At 33.2% G+C, this 25,435-nt stretch overlaps 1 protein-coding gene and 1 pseudogene across 2 annotated transcripts; both read right to left on the bottom strand.

Moving 5' to 3' along the window:
* Window positions 1-8,881: 8,881 nt before the first annotated feature.
* Window positions 8,882-9,858, bottom strand: LOC141812941 (uncharacterized; annotated as a pseudogene).
* A 6,481-nt stretch (window positions 9,859-16,339) lies between these two features.
* LOC141813700 (syntaxin-61-like) lies at window positions 16,340-18,822 on the bottom strand. 2 transcript variants are annotated; one of them, XM_074701674.1, is made up of 5 exons: window positions 18,258-18,821; window positions 18,043-18,157; window positions 17,249-17,905; window positions 16,876-17,059; window positions 16,340-16,615 (listed from the first exon to the last, which is right to left on the bottom strand). In XM_074701674.1, the coding sequence occupies exons 1-5, from the start codon at window positions 18,338-18,340 to the stop codon at window positions 16,590-16,592; spliced, it is 1,065 nt and encodes a 354-aa protein (XP_074557775.1). In that variant the 5' UTR covers window positions 18,341-18,821; the 3' UTR covers window positions 16,340-16,589. The 2 variants fall into 2 exon arrangements, with proteins under 2 accessions (XP_074557775.1, XP_074557774.1); XM_074701673.1 differs by lacking the exon at window positions 16,340-16,615 and having other exon boundaries at window positions 16,623-17,059; window positions 18,258-18,822.
* Window positions 18,823-25,435: the final 6,613 nt, after the last annotated feature.

The following is a 25,435-nucleotide window of genomic DNA, read 5'->3' as shown; positions in this document are numbered from 1 at the left end:
CTTCCAAAGCTTCTTTCATCTTAGATAATTTTTCTGATCGCAACATTTTTCTCTTTGAAGACGAACTTGATACTGAAGCTGAAGTTGTATTAGAAACTTGGTTCTGAGTGGATGTAACAGAAGTGGGGGTAGAAATTTTATTGACATTTAGTTGAAACGCTTTTTCTGCCTCCTCTCTACTCTTAAAGGACTGGTGTATAGCGCCCTTAAAGCCATTAACTTGGTGAGATGCTTCTAGCCAAGTGTCATATACCCCCGGTTGACGTCCAACAAAAACAACATATGTTTTTCCCTAAATCAAAAAATACATTCAAATTATTATATAACCAAGATATTAAGTCAAAATTAAAATGAAATGACTTACCATTCTTACGTGTATAAGTTTGGAGAACACTTATACCTGTGACAACACGTATAAATGAGATTAATGAGGAAAAACATGAATAAGGTTAGCAACATAAATAGAAGTATAAATTACATTGTATCATATTTCTATAAAGAAAAGGAAATGAGCATGCTCCATTGTACCGTTCAGGAAATGCTGTAGAATATTACTACAAAAAAATCTTACAAAACTTATAGAGGGCAAGATTAAACGCTAAGTTGATCCTTCACTAACTTTGCAACCTGGGTCAGATCAAGTGTGTAAACATATTACTACAATGTAATTGCTTATGGATGATTCACATAAACAAGGCAGAAGCATATGTTTATGGAAACAAACTACGTTGCACCCTCATATTCATTTAATAATCAACAGCATTGAATTTTACAAACATGGTTGGATAAATTGTTTATTCGTTTGTTGGATGCAAGCTGCCATATTAAGCGCGTGAATGGAACTTGCCTAAATTGCAGACTGACACGTAGCCACAGTTTTTCAGTGAACACCAGCAATTCGTAAATAAATTCCTAGATTTTATGTTCGGCTTACAAGTTGCAAGTTTCAGCTTTATTCCTATTCAAGCAGTGGTGGGTAGGCAAAGATCAAAGTGATAGCATGAACATCAATGGATACTCTAAAGTCACTAACACAAACAAACCCAGATCTACGAAACTAGTTAATATTGAGATCATGAACATCATCAGAGATATCAAAGAAAAAAAATATAAGAGGAAATGATCGACTTAAAAACAAGGTCTTTCATGGAAAAACAAATAGTTCAAGCTCTAAGACCTGATCGAACTGCTCCTAAACTCATATGTCATGAACGTATATTAAAGCTTAGGCTAATTCTAAGGAGCGTAGCCAACCCAATTGGAACTGATTCAACTCAACTCTTTCCTCCGCCAGTTGCTTCAAGGTGGTTTTCTTTCCCTTCTGCTTCTGGAGAGTTTGAGCGCGTGCAATTTTCCATTCACAACTATCCGTTTGCGTGCCATGACCTGAACTCTCCCCTTACTGCCTTATCCAACCCAACCGAACCTAAGGGCTAAGCCCAAGACAGAAGCAAATTCTTGTTTTCTTCCCTAATCGAATGGAAGGGAGTCCGGAACCAGAACCAGAACCAGAAATGCAAGAAGGCACTGAAACAATAGATCTGATTGATACCTGGAGGGTCCGGGTGGCAGAAAGGATCGGCGAGCAGGGTCGGCGCTCACGGACGCTTCGGCGCGCTCACGGAAGCTTCGGCGAGCAGAGACGGTCGGCGCTCACGGACGCTTCGACGAGCCCAGACTCGTAGCGTCACAGAGCTCGGGGCCAAAGAACGGCGACGGCGGAGTGGACCAGACGAGGAAGAAGAGGGTCGGCGCGGGTCTTCGGCGGTGGTCGAGGAAGAAGAGGGTCGGAGGCGCGTGGAGGGTCCGGAGTCGAGGAGAGGCGGGATTTCTTGGGCGAGGAAGAAGAGGGTCGGGGTGGGATTTCTTCGGCGAGGAAGAAGAGGGTCGGCGCGGGTCTTCGGCGGCGATCGAGGAAGAAGAGTGACGGCGGCGAGAGGAGGGTCCGGAGTCGAGGTTTAGGGCACGCGACGGGCGGCGGTCGAGGAAGAAGAGGGTCGGAGGCGAGAGGAGGGTCCGGAGTCGAGGTTTAGGGCACGCGACGGGAGCTGCGGAGGAAAACCTAGGCGCGATTTCGATTTCTCTATTTTGGGTTTCGGGGTTTCGGGGTTTCGAAATTCCGCCGCGGTTTCTCGCTGCCACGCACGCGAAGACAGCGCCGAAGGCCGAAGACCGCCACGTCCCTCGCGCCACGTCAGCAGGCGCGCACCTGCCGCTCAGGCGCCCATCTTAGCAAAACTGTATATATATATATATTAAAAAGGATATTTTGGAAAAGGAATATATCTGTGAAAAATATAAATATACAGGGCGCTTTAAAAAAAATCTGAATCAAGGTACGTCTACGTCTTTAATGAATTAATTATATAATTTTTTTTTTTTATAATTCTTAAGGAATTATTAGGAGAAGACAAAACTATAACAAGAGGGATGGGGGATGCTTATTCCGGCTCCAAACAGTTCAAACAAAAATTTAATTAAAATGTAAAATTAAATTATTTTTTTTCTCAATTTCCTCTAAATCCAAATCGATATGGAATTAAATTAAACACATATCGTCCCTCCACGGTTAAATCAGTGTTTGAATCATTATTTTAAAATTTAAATTAAGACTAATCGATTCAATTATTTTTAACTAATTGAATTGGTAGATAGATAAAAGCCATAAAAAGGTAAGATCATGACTATTGATGTATTTGTTGTGCGACTCGTTAAAATCCTAATTAGACTGAGATAGTGCAACTTGAGGAGTGGCATAAACCTTCGGAGCATAGTTGAGTTAGTTATGATGAAACAGTGTTGTTGAAGTGGATAAGGATCGAATCTCGAGGAAGCCGAGGCAATGTCCTCCGTTGCAACCAACTATAGCTTCTCGATTTACCTCCTCACATATGGTCATGAAGTCGACCGTGTGAGGCTGTTAGAGTAACAAATTTCATCTTTTGTGGAAGAAGAGTGGCACATGCTTAGTCCTAAGGGTGTCAAATTGGATAGATCGGATTGGATGGATCGGATCGAAATAAAAATATTATTAAAAATCTCAATTAGAATTCAATTCGAATTTGAATTCAATTCAAAAATCCTAAATCGGAATTCATATAATCCAATCAATCCGAATAACTCAAATAACTTTTAAAAAATTATTTTTTATTATTTTCTTTAATAATTCTTTATTTTGATCTTAATACTTCATTGCTATTATACTAATATTATGCTAAAATATCTTAATTTTTAAAATAACATTTAATTTAATTCAAAACAACCTATATATAAACTTTAAATTTAGGTCAACTTAACCCGATTTGAACTCCATTCAACCCAAAAAATTTCAATTCAAATTCGACCTAAACTCAAAAATTCTAACCCATTCTAATAATGTTTAAATCGATTTAAATTAAATTGACAAATCGAATCCATTTTTGTCACTAGTAGCCGATTCAATGCATAAGTACGATTCAAATCATGTGCAATGCATGAACTATTTCTGGTAGGGTTGACTTTGGATCAATTTAGGGTTAAAAAATATTTTAATATAAAAAATTATTAGAAGGACTACAAATTCTTTGATTGACTTTGATTCCACCACCTTTTTTTCCCCTTAGATTCCTTGGAAATTTGATCAAATTTGTTTGTCCATTACAATCAAAATCAATCATTTTCAATCACAAAAAACATTATATTATTCAATATTCAACTTAATGTGTTTTTTCCATTTTGACAAAATGTTGAAATTATTGCCAAAATAATGGACCATTATTCATCATCATCCATTTCTACCCAACTATTCAAAAGATGATTTTAAATATCATTTTGACTTATTACTTTTCTTTAAGAATCTAGAAAATGGGCTACTATTCGAAAAGATTGAAAAAAATGATGGTCATAGTAGTCGACTTGTGACTAAAAGCACAAAGTTAGGTTGAAAATTATATAGATTAGGGTTAGAATTTGTGAGCCATCGATGTTCTTAGTTGGACTACTTGCTTAAGTCTTTAAAATGGTGACGTTAGCCATTGATGAAGGTGAAGGCAAAAATGTATAAAATATAGTTATAGTTGTTAGTTATATAGTTGTCCTTATTTCAAATTTTTTAGGGCAAAAGTAACAAAATGAAGAGCATTATGTTGATTTTTTATCAAAAGGATATCATATTCTTTTATAAATTAACATAATTATTCTATAGTATTATTTTAATTATTATTCTATCTCCTGTCTAAATGGAACGAGTTGTAGTAATTAAGAAATTATAGCTACTATGTAGTTGTATCAACTATGATTTCGTAACTATTACAACTAAATTGCTACACAGTCGTAGTAGCTATAGAATACTATGGTTCGTTCTGTAGCTGCTATATAGTTGTAGTAACTATAGTTTCATAGCTGATATAATATAATTTTTTTAAAAGATTAAAATTATTTGAAGCCTTCAAAAAAGATTTAAATAATATTTTTTGAGTTTGAAATCAGGTCGTAATTATGAGTTTCACCCCATAACTAATTGTAGATCTCTAAACGAGTTTTGATTTGATATATTATGTATTTTATGATTCAACCTGAGTCGAAAGTTATAATATCTTAAAGTTTAAGATTTAAGTTTCACGTGTAGCAGTTACAATTTTGTAGACGCTACAACTGTATAACAGTTATAGTTTCGTAATTACTACATAGTTGTAGTAGTTACGAAACAATTATAGTTTTGTAGTTACTACAACATAAATGTTAAATCATAAATTTTGAGAGACCATAACTTTTGACACGGATTGAATCACGCGATGCATAATATATCAAATTGAAGTTTGCTAAGAGATCTACAACTAATTATTGATGGAATTCATAACAACCAGATTTCAAACCCAAAAAATATCATTTAAAATATTTTTAAAGTCTCCGAATAATTTATCTTAAAAAATTTATATTGTAACAGCTATGATTTCGTAGTTGCTATAACTGTATAATTGTTACAGTTTCGTAGCTGCTATAATGTAACTATACATCGGTGGTTTGAACTGTCAATTCAACTTATTTAATGAAGCTACTCATTCTTCACAATATCTCTCAATTATTATATTTAATTTAAAAAAATATAAATTAAATGAACTTAAATTTATATGTTAATTAGTCTACTATTGATGATTATTTTTTCATATTTATTAATTATACCTATTATGTTTTAAATTTATGTGTGTTGATTAAAAAGTTTAAAAAATCAAAGTAAATCAATTAAAATTATTATTTTTTAAATTTATTATCACATCCTAATATAATAAAATAATAAGATATATAAATTTTATAAAATTAATAAAATAAAATTTACATATTTATAAATGATGCACTAATATATTAGAATTAATATATCAATTATTACAAGATTTATTTCAATATAAAAAATATTAAATTATTTTTATATAAAATAATAATAATACTAATGTATATTTATTTCACACTAATGAAATATATATAATAGTATTTATGAAAATTTAAAAGTATTTAATAATATAACTGAATAGCTCTTTTGTATTTATTATCCTAACTCTCATTTAGTCATGATCAATTTTTATAATATAGTTTTAATTTTAAATGAATATATTACAAATAAATTTAGTTACATTTATTTTAATTTTAATTTCAAATTAGATATTTTATCTAAAATATTATTTATGTATTATATTATGATATTTTAATTCTATTTAAAGATATAAAATATTAGTAATAATTTAAAAGATTTTAATTTAAAATATACATAAAATATTAAGTAGTGAAAGTAATTTAAAATATATAAAAATATAATTTTTATTAAAAGAATGGATAAAATATTTACGAGGATCCCCAAATTTTAAATAGAATTTTGAAAATTATTTTATATTTTTTTTATTTTAGTAAAATAGATAGTGAATCAGATTCTATAATTCAACCATAGTAATAGTAGAAGACATAAAGTTTTTCTATCTTCTCTATCATAACAAAAAAAATTTTAAATTGTTGAGTGTCAATCATTGTTGTAGAATAGTTATTTATTTTTAGAGATAATATATTGTATGAAAAATGGTCTACTTTTGATGATTAAAAAAACTATAAAAAGAATATAAGAAATTAATTTTCAAATGACAAGATAGAAAATTTTAATACCGAAGGAACTAATATTATGGAAACAGAAAATGAAAAAGTGAGTAAAAATGTCACTTTCTAAGATACCTTAAGGAGTACGTAAATAACTTAAATAAATATAAACACTTATATATATATATTTATTATTTTTATAAAATAAAAATTTTTTAAATAAAAAATAATAACTTTGAATGAATCATGAATCGAACAATAACCGATGATTCCGAACCGTAAACTAGAATCACCAATTAGAAAGTTAAGATTAAAAATTGATATTCTTGAAACAGTTGAACTGTCAGCGAACTATCAATTTTGAATTGTCGGATTCTGAATCATAATTGGATCTGACCAAGAGTGTATAAACAGTGAGGTTTTTGACAAATGACGATACCAAGGGCAAGTGTACAAGTGGCCAAATTTTTTATAACCGACCCTAATGAAAACCACAAGTGTGCAAGTGACAAAATTTTCAAGCAAAAGAGGATCTAGCAGTAAGGTTTTCAATGAGCAACCATACAAAGGAGGATTAAGAACACTGACAATGTTGATCAGACACTATCGAAAGGCGCATATCATAGGGGAAGCACAAGTATCACATGTAGAAGAAACTACACTTTCATAGTTCAGTATAAAGATATCAATGTTCTCTTCGTAGTGATCAATTGTAGTTTCTCAATTTACCTCTTCACAGATGGTCGTGAAGTCGATCGTGTGGGGCCATTAAAATGACAGAGTCTACTTTCTATTGAAGTATAAAGATATCATACACAATATACCCACAAATTGAAATAATATACTTGAGTATCAAAATACGACTAGAAGACATGTGATAAATCAAGCTTTAACAACCACATCAATCAAAATTGAAAGCTCTCACATGAATTCATAGGCGTCACAAGAAAAAGAACCACCAGTTTAGAAGAGCAATCAAGTAAAAGCCATGCCATTTTTCAAACACGTGAAAAGAGGATGACTTTGAGATCCAATAGAAAAGAAAAGAAAAAAAGTTAGGTCAGAAATTTCACATGGAAGAGGGGGGGTCACCATCTACTCAAGCTCCATCCCTATTTGTGCTAATCACTTTTGATGTGCAAAATACATTTCTCACTAGTCTCATGTTTTATTATTTTAATCCAATTTGACCACTTTTTTGTTGCTTTATTAGGGTTCTTCCAACCTTTACTTTTTCTCCATGTTTTGTTAACTTAATCAAGTCTACCACCTTGTATTGCTGTATTAGGGTTCTTGCAAGTTCTTCCAACCTTTTCTTTTTAGTATTTATTGTAGTGAGACATAGGATTTCAATCATAAAAACATTCTCTACAATACAAGATAAAGAACTACGCACAATAAATCCTTCTCTAAGACCTCGCATAGACAAAAATTTCATACACCAAACTGTCCTTTGTTTATTGTAAAGAGACAAGTAGGATTGACTGAGTAGAGGAAAACATTGAGACCTATTTTGAAGAGTGCACTAAGTTATGATAGTGTTAATCACAATTTTAGATGTAGAAACTATTCTTTTCTTTATGTAATACTTCATCTATGCCTATCTAAAAGTCAACAACTACAAACATCATAGTATATCGATGAGGAGTATCGTTTATATCCACTCGCTTATCGTTTGCCTCCTCACCTTCTTGTTCTTATTAACAACCATGTTAGCTTGCTTCGCAAACGAACAGAAACCAAAAAACTGGAGCATCTTATATACACACAAACTTTGTACAATTTTTTTTCACCTAACAACACAATTCTCTATCAATGCTGATGAAGTTTTTGACACACAATGGCAAGAATATTAATGAGATTTTGATTCAGTTACAAGAATAACAAACCATAAATCATATGATCCATCACTTGAATGTTTGATAGCCTTCATAGAAAAATAAATAAATAAATCATCAAGAAAAACATACAAAACAACTTGAAATACATTCTAAAAACTAATCATATGTTTTAATGACAAGTATGAGAAGTTGATCCCAAATATTTGAATAAAACATCCAAATTCAGGCATCATCTATATTTTGAACTACAGAAAGATTTGAACCAAATCTTTTGAAGTATCACTCGGAAAGTTGGATGCTTACCCTCTACTTTGAGCAGCATAAAGCGGAAATCTTCATCCGGAGAAGCGAACGAATGATACTGAAAATAATGCGCAAGAACATACTTAGTGTGATTTAAAAAGAAGAGTTGTTTCTTATCGTTAGGTAAAGTTCGAGCTAGATGTTTTTCGGAATACATTAGAATCATTCGGTTTCTTGTCACTTAGATCCAGGTTTGTGCAGGAAAATAAAATAACATTAAGATAAGGCATATCATATTTTCCATAGTTTCACTGGAATTATCTTGTGATAACTAGACATTAGCAATCACTGAAGAGTAGGAATGTGATATCAAACTTACCGACCAAAACAACACTCAACAAGAACAAGAAAGTTATCCATAGATAACGGATAAAATGCATTTGCTGTCGAGATCCACCTATATGTCTGCGGAGTGTGCCAACATTACCAGCAAGATATTGAGAATGAGTTAGTTTAGTCTCTTGGTTACTATTGCTCAAGCAATTTCGGTTTCCATTAATTGCCTGAACAAACACATCAGAAACACAGAATCAGTTAAAGACTTTGCCAATCCAAAATAGAATAGTCACTAAAATTAAAATCCTACAAAGATAACAACCCTAACTGCTCCCTAAATCATCAAAGAAGATTGGAGTGCAGCATAACAAGAAGATACAAATTTGTGATATTACCTGACTGAATCAAGTTATTCCCTTTAGGTCGAGGTAATGAGATAATCTATGCATTCGATGAAGATGGCCATCATCATCATTCTTAGCTTTCCAGATATTGTTCATTAGCTGTTTCCACTTCGATGTAGATACAACATTGCGTAGAGCAACATGTTGACCAGATTTATATCTAAGCCTCTCTGATCTAGCTTCAACTGACCCTTTTTCTATATCATCGTCGTCAATGGCAACTTTACAAGCACCGATACCCGGCGAACCTAACAACCCCTTTTGGCCACAAGACTGCTCTAACTCAGAAGCCGTTGCATAATTTTCCCGTTCATAAGGTTCTTCTGCCTCAGCTTCAATCACATATTGCTTGTCCTTATTTAACATAGCAGAACCTGGACTACTGCTACCATCAACATGGTTTGCTTGGTGTCGATCTCGGGGCACCCCAGAAAGAAAATCAGCAAGATCTTCTCGTTCTTCCTCATTCAATTGAACCCAACGCAGTGGCTGCTTCCCTTCTTCAATCAGTGAATCATTCAGCCCTTTCTCCACTCGCAAAATTTGATTCCCAATAGCAGAAACAAATTGCCTGTGCCTAGTGATTGCATTGCCCTCGGAAGAAAAGCTTCCATGGCTTAATTCGACAGCCTTCAGAGACATAGCAAACAGTATCGAATTACTAGGGAAGAAGCCAACCTGCCATTTAGCAGTTCCAAGGGCAGTTTGAAGCTCCCTAAGCAGTTCATCTGAAGCTTCTAAATCGAACCCATCCCTGCAGTTTCTCATCCACATCTATAGAATGATTCCATCCTGAAAAAAGTACATAGGATGATAAATAGAAGAAAAACCAACAAATTAGGAGACGGCTTGACAATCAGTAAACCCTAACATGCCCGATGAGGTTACATACGTATCGGCCGATTTCCTGGACCTCCTCCGCGGCGGTAAAAAAACACATCTTTCTGCCACTGATCGAAGCTTCCGCCCGCAGCCATGAAGAAGGGTTAACCAACAGCTCCAACACCTCGCTTAATAATCTCCTTCCGTAGCCTAAAAACAAGGACGGCACAGATCGGAGATTCCACTAACAACGGCAAGAACATCCGCAAGATGAAACCTTTGGTATCTCGGTAAGCAGCAATGATCGGAAGAACAAGCAAACAACCAGAGAAACAAAGCAATCCGCGGATTCTATGCGGTTCCTCGCCGCGTAGAGAGAGGGAGAGGGAGGAAGAGGAGTTGGGTTACCAATTGGCGGAATGAAATCTCTAATTTCTTCCGCTGCGCCGCAACAAAAAAAAAACCGCAAGATGAAACCTTTGGTTCCTCAGCAAGCAGCAAAGAAACGCAGCAATCCGCGGATTCTCCGCGCTTCCTCGCGGCGTAGAGAGAGGGGAAGAGGAGTTGGGATGCGATTTCGCGGGATGAGAGCTCTAATTCTTCCGCTGCGCCGCCGCAAGGAAGGAGGCGGATCAACACGGCGTCTGCGGTTGGAATCGACTGCGGAATGGGCGTCTGCGTGTTCTCTTTTACAGAAAGGTACGTAATGTTGTTTACTCAAAAACATCTTCCTCACGTAAAAGATCAGTGGGTCCGGGATTGAAGTCTGGATTATGCATTGATGTCTACGGGAGACCCACGGTTAAGCTTTGTGGAGAAGACAAAACTATAACAAGAGGGATGGGGGATGCTTATTCCGGCTCCAAACAGTTCAAACAAAGATTTAATTAAAATGCAAAATTAAATTATTTTTTTCTCAATTTCTTCTAAATCCAAATCGATATGGAATTAAATTAAACACATATCATCCCTCCATTATTAAATCAGTGTTTGAATCATTATTTTAAAAATTAAATTAAGAGATCAACCGTGTGAGATCGTTGGGGTATAGATTCCAAAGTGTTTGAATCATTTTTTAAAAATTAAATTAAGACTAATTGAATTGGTAGGTAGATAAAGGCGATAAAAAGGTAAGATCTTCTATGACTATTGATGTATTTGTTCATGGGGTGACTCATCCTAATTAGGCTGGGATAGTGCAACTTGAGGAGTGGCATATTAGTTGAGTTGGTTACGATGAAGTAAAGTTGTGAAGTAGGTAAGGATCAACTCGGGAAAGCCAAGATGAGGAGGTTATGGCACAAATCGTTGCGAATTTCATTTTTTGATAAAGAGGAGTGGCACATGTTTAGTCCTAAGGGTGTCAAATTGGATAAATCGGATTGGATGGATCTGATCGAAATAAAAATAATATTAAAAAATCTCAATTAAAATTTAATTCGAATTTGAATTCAATTCGAAAATGCTAAACCCAAAGTCATATAATCCAATTACTCGAATAACTCAAATAACTTTTAAAAAATTATTTTTTTTTATTATTTTTTTTAATAATTTTTTATTTTGATTTTAATATTTCATTATTGTTATATTAATATTATGTTAAAACATCTTAATTTTTAAAATAAAATTTAATTTAATTTAAAAACCCTATAAATCTTAAATTTAGATCAACTAGAACTCGATTTGAACTCCATTCAATTCAAAAAATTTTAATTTGAACTCGACCTGAATTTGAAAATTCTAATTCGAATTCAATAATTTTTAAATCAACTTTGATCAAATTGACATATCATATTCATTTTTGGCATTAGTAGCCGGTTCAATGCATAAGTACGATTCGGATCATGTGCAATGCATGAACTATTTCTGGTAGGATTGACTTTGGATCGATTTAGGGGTATAAAAAATATTTTAATATAAAAAATTATTAGAAGGACTACAAATTCTTTGATTGACTTTGATTCCATCACCTTTTTTTCCCCTTAGATTCCTTGGAAATTTGATCAAATTTGTTTGTCCACTACAATCAAAATCAATCATTTTCAATCACAAAAAACATTATATTATTCAATATTCAACTTAATGTGTTTTTCCTAACCATTTAATACCTTTCCATTTTGACAAAATGTTGAAATTATTGCCAAAATAATGGACCATTATTCATCATCATCCATTTCTACCAAACTATTCAAAAGATTATTTTAAATATCATTTTGACTTATTACTTTTCTTTATGAATCTAGAAAATGGGCTACTATTCGAAACGATTGAAGAAAAACGATGGTCATAGTAGTCGACTTGTGACTAAAAGCACAAAGTTAGGTTGAAAATTATATAGATTAGGGTTAGAATTTGTGAGCCATCGATGTTCTTAGTTGGACTACTTGCTTAATTCTGTAAAATGTGACCTTAGCCATTGATGAAGGTGAAGGCAAAAATGTATAAAATATAGGTATAGTTGTTAGTTATAGTTGTCCTTATTTCAAATTTTTTAGGGCAAGAGTAACGAAATGAAAAGCATCGTATGTTGATTTTTTATCAAAGAATATCATATTCTTTTATAAAATAACACAATTATTCTATAGTATTATTTTAATTATTTTTCAGTCTCCTGTCTAAATTGAACGAGTTGTAGCAATTAAGAAATTATAGCTACTACATAGTTGTATCAACTACGATTTCGTAACTATTACAATTAAGCTGTCACACAGTTGTAATAGCTACAGAATACTATGGTTCGTTCTGTAGCTGCTATATAGTTGTAGTAACTATAGTTTCATATTTGCTATAATAAGATTTTTTTTTAAAGATTAAAATTGTTTGGAGTCTTCAAAAAAGATTTAAATAATATTTTTTTAGTTTGAAATCAAGTCGTTATGAGTTTCACCCCATAACTAATTGTAGACTTCTGAACGAGTTTCGATTTGATATATTGTGCATCCTGTGATTAAACTTGAGTCAAATATAATGTTATAATATCTTAAAGTTTAGAATTTAAGTTTCACGTGTAGCAGTTACGATTTCGTAGACGCTACAACTGTATAGTAGCTATGGTTTCGTAGCTACTACATAGTTGTAGTAGTTACGAAGCAGTCATAGTTTCGTAGTTACTACAACATAAATGTTAAATCCTAGACTTTGAGACACCATAACTGTTGACACAGGTTGAACCACATAATGCATAATATATCAAATTGAAGTTTGCTAAGAGATCTTCAACTAATTATTGATGGAATCCATAACAACCCGATTTCAAGCCTAGAAAATATCATTTAAAATCTTTGTAAAGTCTCCGAATAATTTATCTTAAAAAAATCATATTGTACCAGCTATGATTTCATAGCTGCTATAATTGTATAATTACTACAGTTTCGTAGCTGCTATAATGTGTATGATAATGATTTAAATGAGAGATATACATAAAATAATAATAAAAATATTATTGGAGGATAATTATATTAGAGATTTGTCTTTTAATAAAAAAATAATATAGAAACCCCATTGACTGACGATTTGATAAAAAAAGGAGCACCTTTGACTTTTACCCTTTCTTTTATTTTCTCTAGCAGTGGATTAATTGTTTTTATTGAGATTGTTTGACTACACAACGAAGGTCGTTCAAATGAACTGTCGATTCAACTTATTTAATGAAGCTACACATTGTGAATCACAATGTCTCTCAATTATTATATTTAATTTTAGAAAAATATAAATTAAATGAACTTAAATTTATATGCTAATTAGTCTATTATTGATGATTATTTTTTCATATTTATTATACATATTATGTTTTAAATTTATGTGTGTTGATTAAAAAGTTTAAAAAATCAAAGTAAATCAATTAAGATTATTATTTTTTAAATTTATTATCACATCCTAATATAATAAAATAATAAGATAGATTTTATAAAATAAATAAAATAAAATTTACATATTTATAAATGATGTACTAATATATTAGAATTTAATATATCAATTATTACCAGATTTATTTTAATATAGAAAATATTAAATTATTTTTTATATAAAATAATAATAATACTAATGTATATTTATTATATTTCACACTAATGAAATATATATATATAGTAGTATTTATGAAATTTTAAAAGTATTTAATGATATAACTGAATAACCCTTTTGTATTTATTATCCTAACTCTCATCTAGATGATCAATTTTTATAGTATAGTTTTAATTTTAATCAATACATTATGAATAAATTTAGTTACATTTATTTTAATTTTAAATTTAAATTAGATATTTTATCTAAAATATTATTTATGTATTATATTATGATATTTTAATTCTATTTAAAGATATAAAATATTAGTAATAATTTAAAATATACATAAAATATTAAGTAGTGAAAGTAATTTAAAATATATAAAAATATAATTTTTATTAAAAGAATGGATGAAATATTTTCAAAGATCCTCAAATTTTAAATAGAAATTTAAGAATTATTTTACATGTGTTTTTATTTTAGTAAAATAGATAGCGAATCGGATTCTATAATTCAACGGTAGTAGTAGTAGAACTCTTTAGAAACATAAACATTATTTGATGATTAAAATAAACTATAAAAAGAATACAAAAAATTAATTTTTAGATGACAAGATAGAAGATTTTAATATCGAAGGAACTAATATAATGAAAACAAAAAATAAAAAGTGAATAAAAATGTCACTTTCTGAGATACCTTAATGAGTACGTAAATAACTTAAATAAATATAAACACTTTTATATATATATATATATATATTATTATTATTTGTATAAATTAAAAAAAATTTAAATAAAAAATAATAACCTTGAACAAATAGTGAATCGAACGGTAATCAACGATTCCGAATCGTAAACTAGAATCGCCAATTAGAAAGTTAAGATTAAGAGTTGATATTCTTGAAACAGTCGAACTGTCAGCGAACTATCAATTTTGAATCGTCGGATTTTGAATCATAATCGGATCTGACCAAGAGTGTACAAACAGTGAGGTTTTTGACAAGTGACGATACAAGGGCAAGTGTACCAGTGGCCAGATTTTTGATAACCGATCACAATGAAAACCACAAGTGTGCAAGTGACAATTTTCAAGCAAAAGAGGATCTAGTGGTAAGGTTTTCGATGAGCAACCATACAAAGGAATTAAGAACACCGACGATGTTGATCGAACACTATCGAAAGGTGCATATCACTAGGGAAGAAGCATAAGTATCACAGGCAGAAGAAACTACACTTTCATAGTTTAGTATAAAGATATCAATGCCCTTCCCGTAGTGACCAATTGTAGTTTCCCGATTTACCTCCTCACAGATGGTCGTAAGACCGACCGTGTGAGATCGTTAAGATGACAGATTCTATTTTTTACTGAAGTATAAAGATATCATACACAATATACCCACAAATTGAAATAATCTACTTGAGTATCAAAATACGACTAGAAGACATGTGATAAATCAAGCTTTAACAACCACATCAATCAAAATTGAAAGCTCTCACATGAATTAATAGGCGTGACAAGAAAAAGAACCACTACTTTAGAAGAGCAATCAAGTAAAAGCCATGCCATTTTTCAAACATGTGAAGAGAGGATGACTTTGAGATCCAATAGAAAAGAAAAGAAAAAAAAGTTAGGTCAGAAATTTCACATGGAAGAGGGGGGTCACCATCTACTCAAGCTCCATCCCTATTTGTGCTAATCACTTTTGATGTGCAAAATACATTTCTCACTAGTCTCATGTTTTATTATTTTAATCCAATTTGACCACTTTTTTGTTGCTTTATTAGGGTTCTTCCAACCTTTTCTTTTTCTCCATGTTTTATTAACTTAATCAAGTCGACCACCTTTTATTGCTCTATTAGGGTTCTTGCAAGTTCTTCCAACCTTTTCTTTTTAATATTTATTGTAGTGAGACACACAGGATTCAAATCATAAAAACATTCTTTTACAATACAAGATAAGAACTACGTACGATAAATTCTTCTCTAAAATCTCACATTACGAAAACTTCATGCACCAAACTGTCCTTTATTTATTATAATGAGTAAAATAGGATTGACTGAGTAGAGGAAAACATTGAGACCTATTTTGAAGAGTGCGCTAAGTTATGATAGTGTTAATCACAATTTTCGATATAGAAACTATTCTTTTCTTTATGTAATACTTCATTTATGTCTATCTAAAAGTCGACAACTACAAACATCATAGTATATCGATGAGGAGTATTGTTCACATCCACTCGCTTATCGTTTGCCTTCTCACCTTTTTATTCTTATTAACAACCATGTTAGCTTGCTTCGCAAACGAACAAAAACTATCCCCTACAGAACTGTACTTCATTTACATTCTCATAGATGGTTGTGGGACCAACCATGGAGAACTACTGGAGTGACTTTCACCTTTTACTGAAGCAAACGAATAGAAACAAAAAACTGGAGCATCTTGGGCGGCGATTTTGTATACACACACAAACTTTGTACAATTTTTTCCAGCTAACAACACAATTCTCTATCGATGCTGATGAAGTTTTTGACACACAATGGCAAGAATATTAATGAGATTTTGATTCAGTTACAAGAATAACAAACCATAAATCATATGATCCATCACTTGAATGTTTGATAGCCTTCATAGAAAAATAAATAAATAAATCATCAAGAAAAACATACAAAACAACTTGAAATACATTCTAAAAACTAATCATATGCTTTAATGACAAGTATGAGAAGTTGATCCCAAATATTTGAATAAAACATCGAAATTCAGGCATCATCTGCATCATCTACATTTTGAACTACAGAAAGATTTGAACCAAATCTTTTGAAGTATCACTCGGAGAGTTGGATGCTTACCCCCTACTTTGAGCAGCATAAAGCGGAAATCTTCATCCGGAGAAGCGAACGAATGATACTGAAAATAATGCACAAGAATATATTTAGTGTGATTTATAAAGAAGAGTTGTTTCTTATCGTAGGTAAAGTTCGAACTAGGTGTTTTTCGGAATACATTAGAATCATTCGGTTTCTTGTCACTTAGATCCAGGTTTGTGCAGGAAAATAAAGTAACATTAAGCTAAGGCATATCATATTTTCCATAGTTTCACTGGAATTATCTTGTGATAACTAGACATTAGCAATCACTGAAGAGTAGGAATGTAATATCAAACTTACCGACCAAAACAACACTCAACAAGAACAAGAAAGTTATCCATAGATAACGGATAAAATGCATTTGCTGTCGAGATCCACCTATATGTCTGCGGAGTGTGCCAACATTACCAGCAAGATATTGAGAATGAGTTAGTTTAGTCTCTTGGTTACTATTGCTCGAGCAATTTCGGTTTCCATTAATTGCCTGAACAAACACATCAGAAACACATAATCAGTTAAAGACTTTGCCAATCCAAAATAGCATAGTCACTAAAATTAAAATCCTACAAAGATAACAATCCTAACTGCTCCCCAAATCATCAAAGAAGATTGGAGTGCAGCATAACAAGAAGATACAAATTTGTGATATTATGTACACAATGATATGATTTACCTGAGTGAATTGAGTTATTCCCTTTAGGTCGAGGTAATGAGATAATCTATGCATTCGATGAAGATGGCCATCATCATCATTCTTAGCTTTCCAGATATTGTTCATTAGCTGTTTCCACTTCGATGTAGATACAACATTGCGTAGAGCAACATGTTGACCAGATTTATATCTAAGCCTCTCTGATCTAGCTTCAACTGACCCTTTTTCTATATCATCGTCGTCAACGGCAACTTTACAAGCACCGATACCCGGCGAACCTAACAACCCCTTTTGGCCACAAGACTGCTCTAACTCAGAAGCCGTTGCATAATTTTCCCGTTCATAAGGTTCTTCTGCCTCAGCTTCAATCACATATTGCTTGTCCTTGTTTAACATAGCAGAACCTGGACTACTGCTACCATCAACATGGTTTGCTCGGTGTCGATCTCGGGGCACCCCAGAAAGAAAATCAGCAAGATCTTCTCGTTCTTCCTCATTCAATTGAACCCAACGCAGTGGCTGCTTCCCTTCTTCAATCAGTGAATCATTCAGCCCTTTCTCCACTCGCAAAATTTGATTCCCAATAGCAGAAACAAATTGCCTGTGCCTAGTGATTGCATTGCCCTCGGAAGAAAAGCTTCCATGGCTTAATTCGACAGCCTTCTCAAACTCCTCAAGCTGCACCACACCGAAAACACTATTTACGAAATTGATTGAAATAAGCAACTGAAGGCAAGTTTCGTCATCAAATCATCATAAATTTATCTACAGAGAGACATAGCAAACAGTATCGAATAACTAGGGAAGAAGCCAACCTGCCATTTAGCAGTTCCAAGGGCAGTTTGAAGCTCCCTAAGCAGTTCATCTGAAGCTTCTAAATCAAACCCATCCCTGCAGTTTCTCATCCACATTCTATAGAATGATTCCATCCTGAAAAAAGTACATAGGATGATAAATAAAAAAAAATTCAACAAATTAGGAGACGGATTGACAATCAGTAAACCCTAACATGCCCGATGAGGTTACATACGTATCGGCCGATTCCTGGACCTCCTCCGCGGCGGTAAAAAACACGTCTTTCTGCCACTGATCGAAGCTTCCGCCCGCAGCCATGAGGAAGGGTTAACGAACAGCTCCAACACCTCGCTTAATAATCTCCTTCCGTAGCCTAAAAACAAGGACGGCACAGATCGGAGATTCCAGTGACAACGGCAAGAACATCCGCAAGATGAAACCTTTGGTATCTCAGTAAGCAGCAATGATCGGAAGAACAAGCAAACAACCAGAGAAACAAAGCAATCCGCGGATTCTATGCGGTTCCTCGCCGCGTAGAGAGAGGGAGAGGGAGGAAGAGGAGTTGGGTTACCAATTGGCGGAATGAAATCTCTAATTTCTTCCGCTGCGCCGCAACAAAAAAAAAACCGCAAGACGAAACCTTTGGTTCCTCAGCAAGCAGCAAAGAAACGCAGCAATCCGCGGATTCTCCGCGCTTCCTCGCGGCGCAGAGAGAGGGGAAGAGGAGTTGGGATGCGATTTCGCGGGATGAGAGCTCCAATTCTTCCGCTGCGCCGCCGCAAGGAAGGAGGCGGATCAACACGGCGCCTGCGTTTGGAATCGACTGCGGAATGGGCGTCTGTCTGCGTGTTCTCTTTTACAGAAAGGTACGTAATGTTGTTTACTCAAAAACATCTTCCTCACGTAAAAGATCAGTGGGTCCGGGATTGAAGTCGTGGATTATGCATTGATGTCTACGGGAGACCCACGGTTAAGCTTTGTGTAAGAATTATAGGGGACACATATTTAGGCCTCCAAATTGCTGTTATATGAAATGGAATATACCACGTTGGACGATTAAAAATAATTTTTATATAAATAAATCAAATTAATTAAAAATAAGAAATAATTTATAAATTTTAAATAAATAAATTTATAAATCCCTACCTACCTAATTTTCTTATAATATTTAAAAATTTTAATTAATTTAATTTTTGATATTATTAATTGATATTTTATTGATTTAATTTATTTAATTTTTATTTAAAAACTTGATCGATTTGTTTGAAAAAATTTAATTTGATTTGATTTTAATGGAATTTTCAGCCCTACCTCCGTTAGCTCTAACAATTTTCACCCCTAATCAATTTCCTTCTAAATATTATTATTTATAATAATTATTATAAACATTTATTAGAATTTTTAAACATATTATTATTTCGCTACATAATATAATTCATCGGTCCGGTTTAGGATTTAAGGTTTAGAGTGTCGTTTGTCTATGTTTGTAGGAGTTACAAGGAGTTGAAACCCTTGAAATGAGTTCTCCAACGATGAACGGCGATGGAAGTGATGATCACTTTGTCCGAGTGGATGCGGGAATCAGTTGTTAGGAATTTCATTTTGGTGCTGAGCAGCATTAGTACCGCTGGCACTCCTTTGCTCTGCATGGTCTTCTCTCCGTTTTCAATTGTTAGATTTAGCGATCAATATCTTATTTGGTTGTTAAATTAGTTATCGAATATTCATTTGATCGTTAATTTTAGTGATCGAATATATATTTGATCTCTAATTTAACGACAGATTTATATTCGATTGTTAATTTTAATGACTGAATGAGAGATTGGTTGTTAACCAAGTATATATTGGATCGCTAATTTAGTAATAAAAAATTTTGCCACTAAAAATTATGATCGCTAAATCAATCATTAAATCGATCGTTAATTAGTATTATTCTTGCGGTGGCAGACGGACAAATCGACAACTATAAACTCTAAATATTTAAACTGGATGACGAATTACATTACGTAGCGAAACAATAATATATTTTAAAAATTCTAATAAACTTTTATAATGATTATTTTAATTAATAATAATATTTAAAAGGAGTTAATCGACCGATCTAATTTAACAAACTGTACGGTTCACTTTACTCAATCTGGTTTAGCTTGGATTCGAACATGATTTAGGATCAAATTTCACGTGAAACAAACGTCAAAATCAATTTGGGTCGTCCAATAATGAATTTTTATTGAACTCTACTGCCCCGGGATAATGGTGCAACGGTAAAACATCCGGGTTGTGACTCAGAGACCTGCGGTTTGATTTTCAGCTATGGCATATTTGCAAGAATTTTCTTTCAAATGGAGAATGCAATCAAAGGATGCTGGGCATCTGGATTGGCCGCCGTATGCGTTTTCCGATTTACCCTGATGGTCGGTGGGAAACTTCCGTGGGATCGAACCAGCCACCCCCATGAGACTGACTGAGATTTATTTATTTATTTATTTATTGAACTCTACTAATTAAAGCATGAATAGAGCGACACTATGCATGTTGTGACCACTGCATCCGCTCATTGGCTAGCATACTTTGTGAGTCGTCCTCAAATGCTAATATAGCAGGTCGTCGTCGTCCTTCGATAGAGAGAGCCAGTTAACAGATCAGTAGTGAGCATGCCACTTCTTGAGCAATTTTCCTATAAATACCTAGACAAAAACATAAGGAAAACAACTTCATGGACAGACAAAATGAGCATCATCTTGAGAGAAATCAAGATGAAAGAATGAAACAAACTTAGCAGCTACACATGAATAGTATTCTTCCGGTTGGATGCCACAGATGGTCAAGCCACCAATTAAAGATATGCCATCTCAACTTTCGTTAATCTGTCGGCGAAAGAACCTGAGGAGGAAGAACTAAACGAAGGGGTTAGCGAGGCGCTGAAAATTTCCGACAGGCCATTCCGACGCTCAAGTCAGCAAAGATAAATGAAGAATGAAGAAGAAGCAGCAGTATGTGAAGTTAAAGAGAATTCAAGAGAGAGCCTCTTCTTCATACCTGCGAAGGGTTTATATACTAACCAGCGGGAACATTCCTGCTGCTAAGGGGTCAGGCTGTGATGGTATCTGAGGAGACAGATTCTACAGATTAATGACAAGTAAGCAGGTAATACAGCATCTAAGGGACTGAGTCTGCCAACCTCGTAACTGCTCGATGGATCGGTCGTGCGGATTGTTCTCATCTATTAGCTGTGAACAGAGGCAGAGAAGGATCTAGGGGATCAGACCTGATAACCTAGTAACTGCCCTAATCCTTTGGCAAAGTTCATACGCTTGATTGCCCTTTAATACTGGGGTGGTCGGGAGAGACCAAGACTGAGTGGTCGAGCTAATTGAGGCCAAGACTGAGTGGCCGAGTTGATCAAGGGCGAGATTGAGTGGTCGAGCTTGTATAGACCAAGGAACCGAAGAGACCAACTGGTTGAGAGCGATCAAAGTTGAGTTGGTTGAGGTCGAGCAAGGCCGAGTGCCTGAAGAGCTCGGGTGGGCCGAGTGAGGCTAAGTACGAGATGGAGTGGTCAAGGCTGAGTGATTAAGGAGATCAGATTGGCCGAGTGAGGTCGAGTACGAGTAACTAAGGAGATTGGATTGGCCAAGTGAGACTGAGTATGAGCAACTGAGGAGATTGGATTGGCCAAGTGAGGACGAGTAGTCGAAAGTATGGTCGGGTGGTGGCCGAGGACGAGGTAGAGTAGCCGAGACATTTGAGAATATGGCAGAATGGCCGAGATCGTAGCCAGCTGGTTGAGACGATTCGAGAGCGAGTGTCAGAGTGATCGAGGCGTGTGGCCGAGTGACGTGGCCGAGATGATGAGCGTGAGTAGTCGCAAGACTGAGCCGACTGAGGGTCTTTTTGGAGCCGAGCCAAGTGAGACTGGACTGGGTTGAATGTTATCACGATTGAGCCAATCAAAATGTGGTTTGACCATTGACCTATTGTCTTACTAGGTTGGATCGATCATTGACCTCCCTTTGTCATGTTAGACTAATAAAGATCCGTTGTATCAAGTATCAAAATAATCAAGCCTGAGTAATATAAGCAAAATGATTTTCCAAATAGGAGAGGGCAAAAATCAAACTCGGGAAGGAAATCTATATTAGAAAAGTGAATAGTTACCTCCCACAGATAAATACTTCCTGATGATTGGTAACACCAGTATTTGTCGACGATACGAAATCAAATAAAATTATTAAAATCTCTCTCTATACTAATTTAATATAAGATAATTCAAATCGTCTCTCAAAAATTACAGTCGGTGAATTCTAATCTTTTTGATCAAATTATTCACAACTAGTTTTGGGTTTTAAACTGTAAATATTAAAGATAACCTGACCCAAATTAAACTACAATTGTAATGAACTAAAGAACACAAAACATTCAACGAACTTAATCTACTTTAACTTATGCATCGATTAGAAAATAAAGGAAACTAATGATGAATGCTACTTAACTCATGAAATTGGAAAAACACGCAATTAACCTAATCTAATCTACTGAATTAAATAAAATTAAAATGAATAGTGATAATTCAATTGACTAAGATCAATTAATCAAAGTCTAACTTAATCGAATTCAAATCAAATATAACTAGGAATTGAGACAGAGCATACGTCTAACAATTAGATCAAATGGGAAGGATTACACATCAACAATGAAGAAATTGATAGATCAAAAGAAGCTTACAATGCAATCCAGGGCATCCTCTAACTTTCTCCATCAGATCAGATCTATTCAAGGCTCGATAGTGATGATAGGAGTGTTGATGATGATCGCTGTTGGGGCATAGCTGAATTGGTTACGATGGAGCAGACTTGCAGAAGAAAATAAGGGTTCGAATTTCGGTGAAATTGAGCAATACCCTCATCCGTCGTGATCAATTGTAGTTTTTTGATTTACCTCCCCATATATGGTCGTAAGTTCGGAACTTGATAAGCAAAGGGAATCCCCTTGAACTTCTTAATTAGATCGATGATGCTGATGGGAAAAGGCCGGTGATGGATTGTGGAAGAACATAATCGGATCTTGGTGATGGAATTGGATGAAGACCGTAGATGATTGAGAAAAAAAAAAAAACCTTAAACCTTGGTAGTTGACTAGGGGTGGGAAAAAATACCGAATTTTCGGTATACCGTAGATACCATATCGATATTTACCGTCCATATCGAAAATTTCGGTATACCGAAAATTTCAGTACGGTATAATACCGTACCGAATTTTTCGGTATCGGTATCAGTATGAAATTATTATTTTTCGATATTTCGGTATACCAACATTTTCGATATAATACCATACCGAAATTATCAGTATATCAAAATTTTCAGTATTTTTGATGTAATATATCGAAAATTTGGTATATTCGGTATATCGAAAATTTCGGTATACCGAAATTCTGGTATACCGAATTTTCGGTATGGTAACGGTATAGATTTTTTTATGTCGAAATTTTCGGTACGATATACGGTATCGTATGCAAAATTCGGTATACCGTACCGACCCAGCCCTAGCTACAAAGAAAAGCCTTAAGTTCAGTGTGTTTCCTGGTGGCTAGAGAGAAGGAAAGAAAAATATGTTTAGGCAATCGTTACTGTCTGTTGAGAAAAATACACTAGTGAAATTGCGAATTTACTAAAAATTACCTATGCTTTTCAATTTCGCGGCGAGAGAAGATTTTCAACTAGTTATATTTGTTCGAACAATTTGCTGATCTTTCTCTGACACTCTGTGCCCCACACGCGAACAACCCGCCAAGTTATTATTATTATTATTGATTTTTTTACTAATTTCTAGAAATACTCTCCAAAATTTAAAATTTTAACATACAATTCAGAAATTGCAAACGGTGGCAATTTTCTGCCGGGTGCAATGTGATATTTTTTTATTTAAAATTTATTTAAATATTTATTATATCAGAAATCTATTAAGTAATTTATCAGTGATAGTGAATGATATCAGTTTTCAAATTCAAATGTCTTTTTTATGGCATTTTCACAAATTCTAATATTTATCAATATTATCTACTTATAAAAATTATTTTTAATGTACCACTGAAATATTACGTGGCTAATACTGAAAGTAAGAAGATACATAAGTTAAATATGAGAAAATATAAAACAATGGGTGAATATTTTTAAAACTATAAAAACATTAAAGAGTGCTTGTAAATGGATGATTAAGTTAGCAAGAGGAATATCATAGATTCCTAATAATTTTTACAATTGTAATGATCGATCTACAAAATTTAAATGAAGATATATAAAATAATATTTATGATTTATGTACAAATTTAATCTTTTTTTTATATGAACAAGAAGTAGTCAGTGATTAGTAGAAGAAAAAAATAATTAAGAAGAGATTGTGTTGTACTGTAAAAGTTATTTTATGAAAGTAAATTTAAAAAAGCATCAATACGATAATGGGGTGGTGTTATTTGTAAATATCTTTTATTTTAATAAATAATTTTTGCATTTTTTATAAAAAAATAGAAAAAAATAAACATTTCCGTACGTTTTTAATGGCATGGAGATGTCTTTTACCTCAACCCTACAAAAAAAAAATCAATGAATCAAAATAAATAAAAGGGGTCGATGATAGCGCACTTTAATAGCAATAAATAATAAAAAAAGAAGCATACTAATTTTGGATTTTTTTATAAAAAATAAATCCTTTTATTTTTACCCAATTTTTATTTTTTTAATAATTCAAATATTCAATTTTATAGATGACTAATCCAGTTTCACAAAACTTTCCATAACCATCCAGATAAATCAAAAAGTACAAATGACATATCACTCCACAACTAGGATAGTTAACAAATCAAATTAAATGATATTTAAACTTATAATATAGCCGAGCTTAAATGAATCAAACTTTTGAAATAATTATTTTTTGAACTTAAACTAATTTAATTTCTTTTTATAAGCTTGATTCAAAGTTTACGAGCTTAATTCATTTAAATATTATCAAACGATTAATTGAAACTTATTTAATTATTTTTTAAAAAAAATCTTAAATTTAATAATATAAATTTATTTATTTAAAAACATTCTTAATTTATTTAATATATCAATAAAAATTTTATTAATAAATATGATTCATAAATAATTTTCACGAATATTTTCCATAAATATTGTTCAAACTAAATACATATGTACATTCAAACTTTTTTTATTTAATTTAATAAATTATTTAAATTTATTTATTTAATTAATCTGGTATGTATTAAATAAACATAAACAAACTCATGGGCGGAGCTTACATGGGCCCAGTGTGATTGCCCACACTGGGCCTGAACAAAAAAATTTATTAATATTAATATTATATAATTTTAAGGTTTTTTTTTGCCCTAGTTGCTGTTTCGCCCCTTCTCATCGA

This window comes from Curcuma longa, chromosome 20 (genome assembly GCF_044706935.1).
Source record: "Curcuma longa cultivar G26 ecotype Majalengka, Jawa Barat chromosome 20, ITB_CL_G26_1.1, whole genome shotgun sequence".
NCBI lineage: Eukaryota > Viridiplantae > Streptophyta > Magnoliopsida > Zingiberales > Zingiberaceae > Curcuma > Curcuma longa.
The sequence above is the reverse complement of the archived record's forward strand: the minus strand, read 5'-3'. Positions and strand labels throughout refer to the sequence as shown.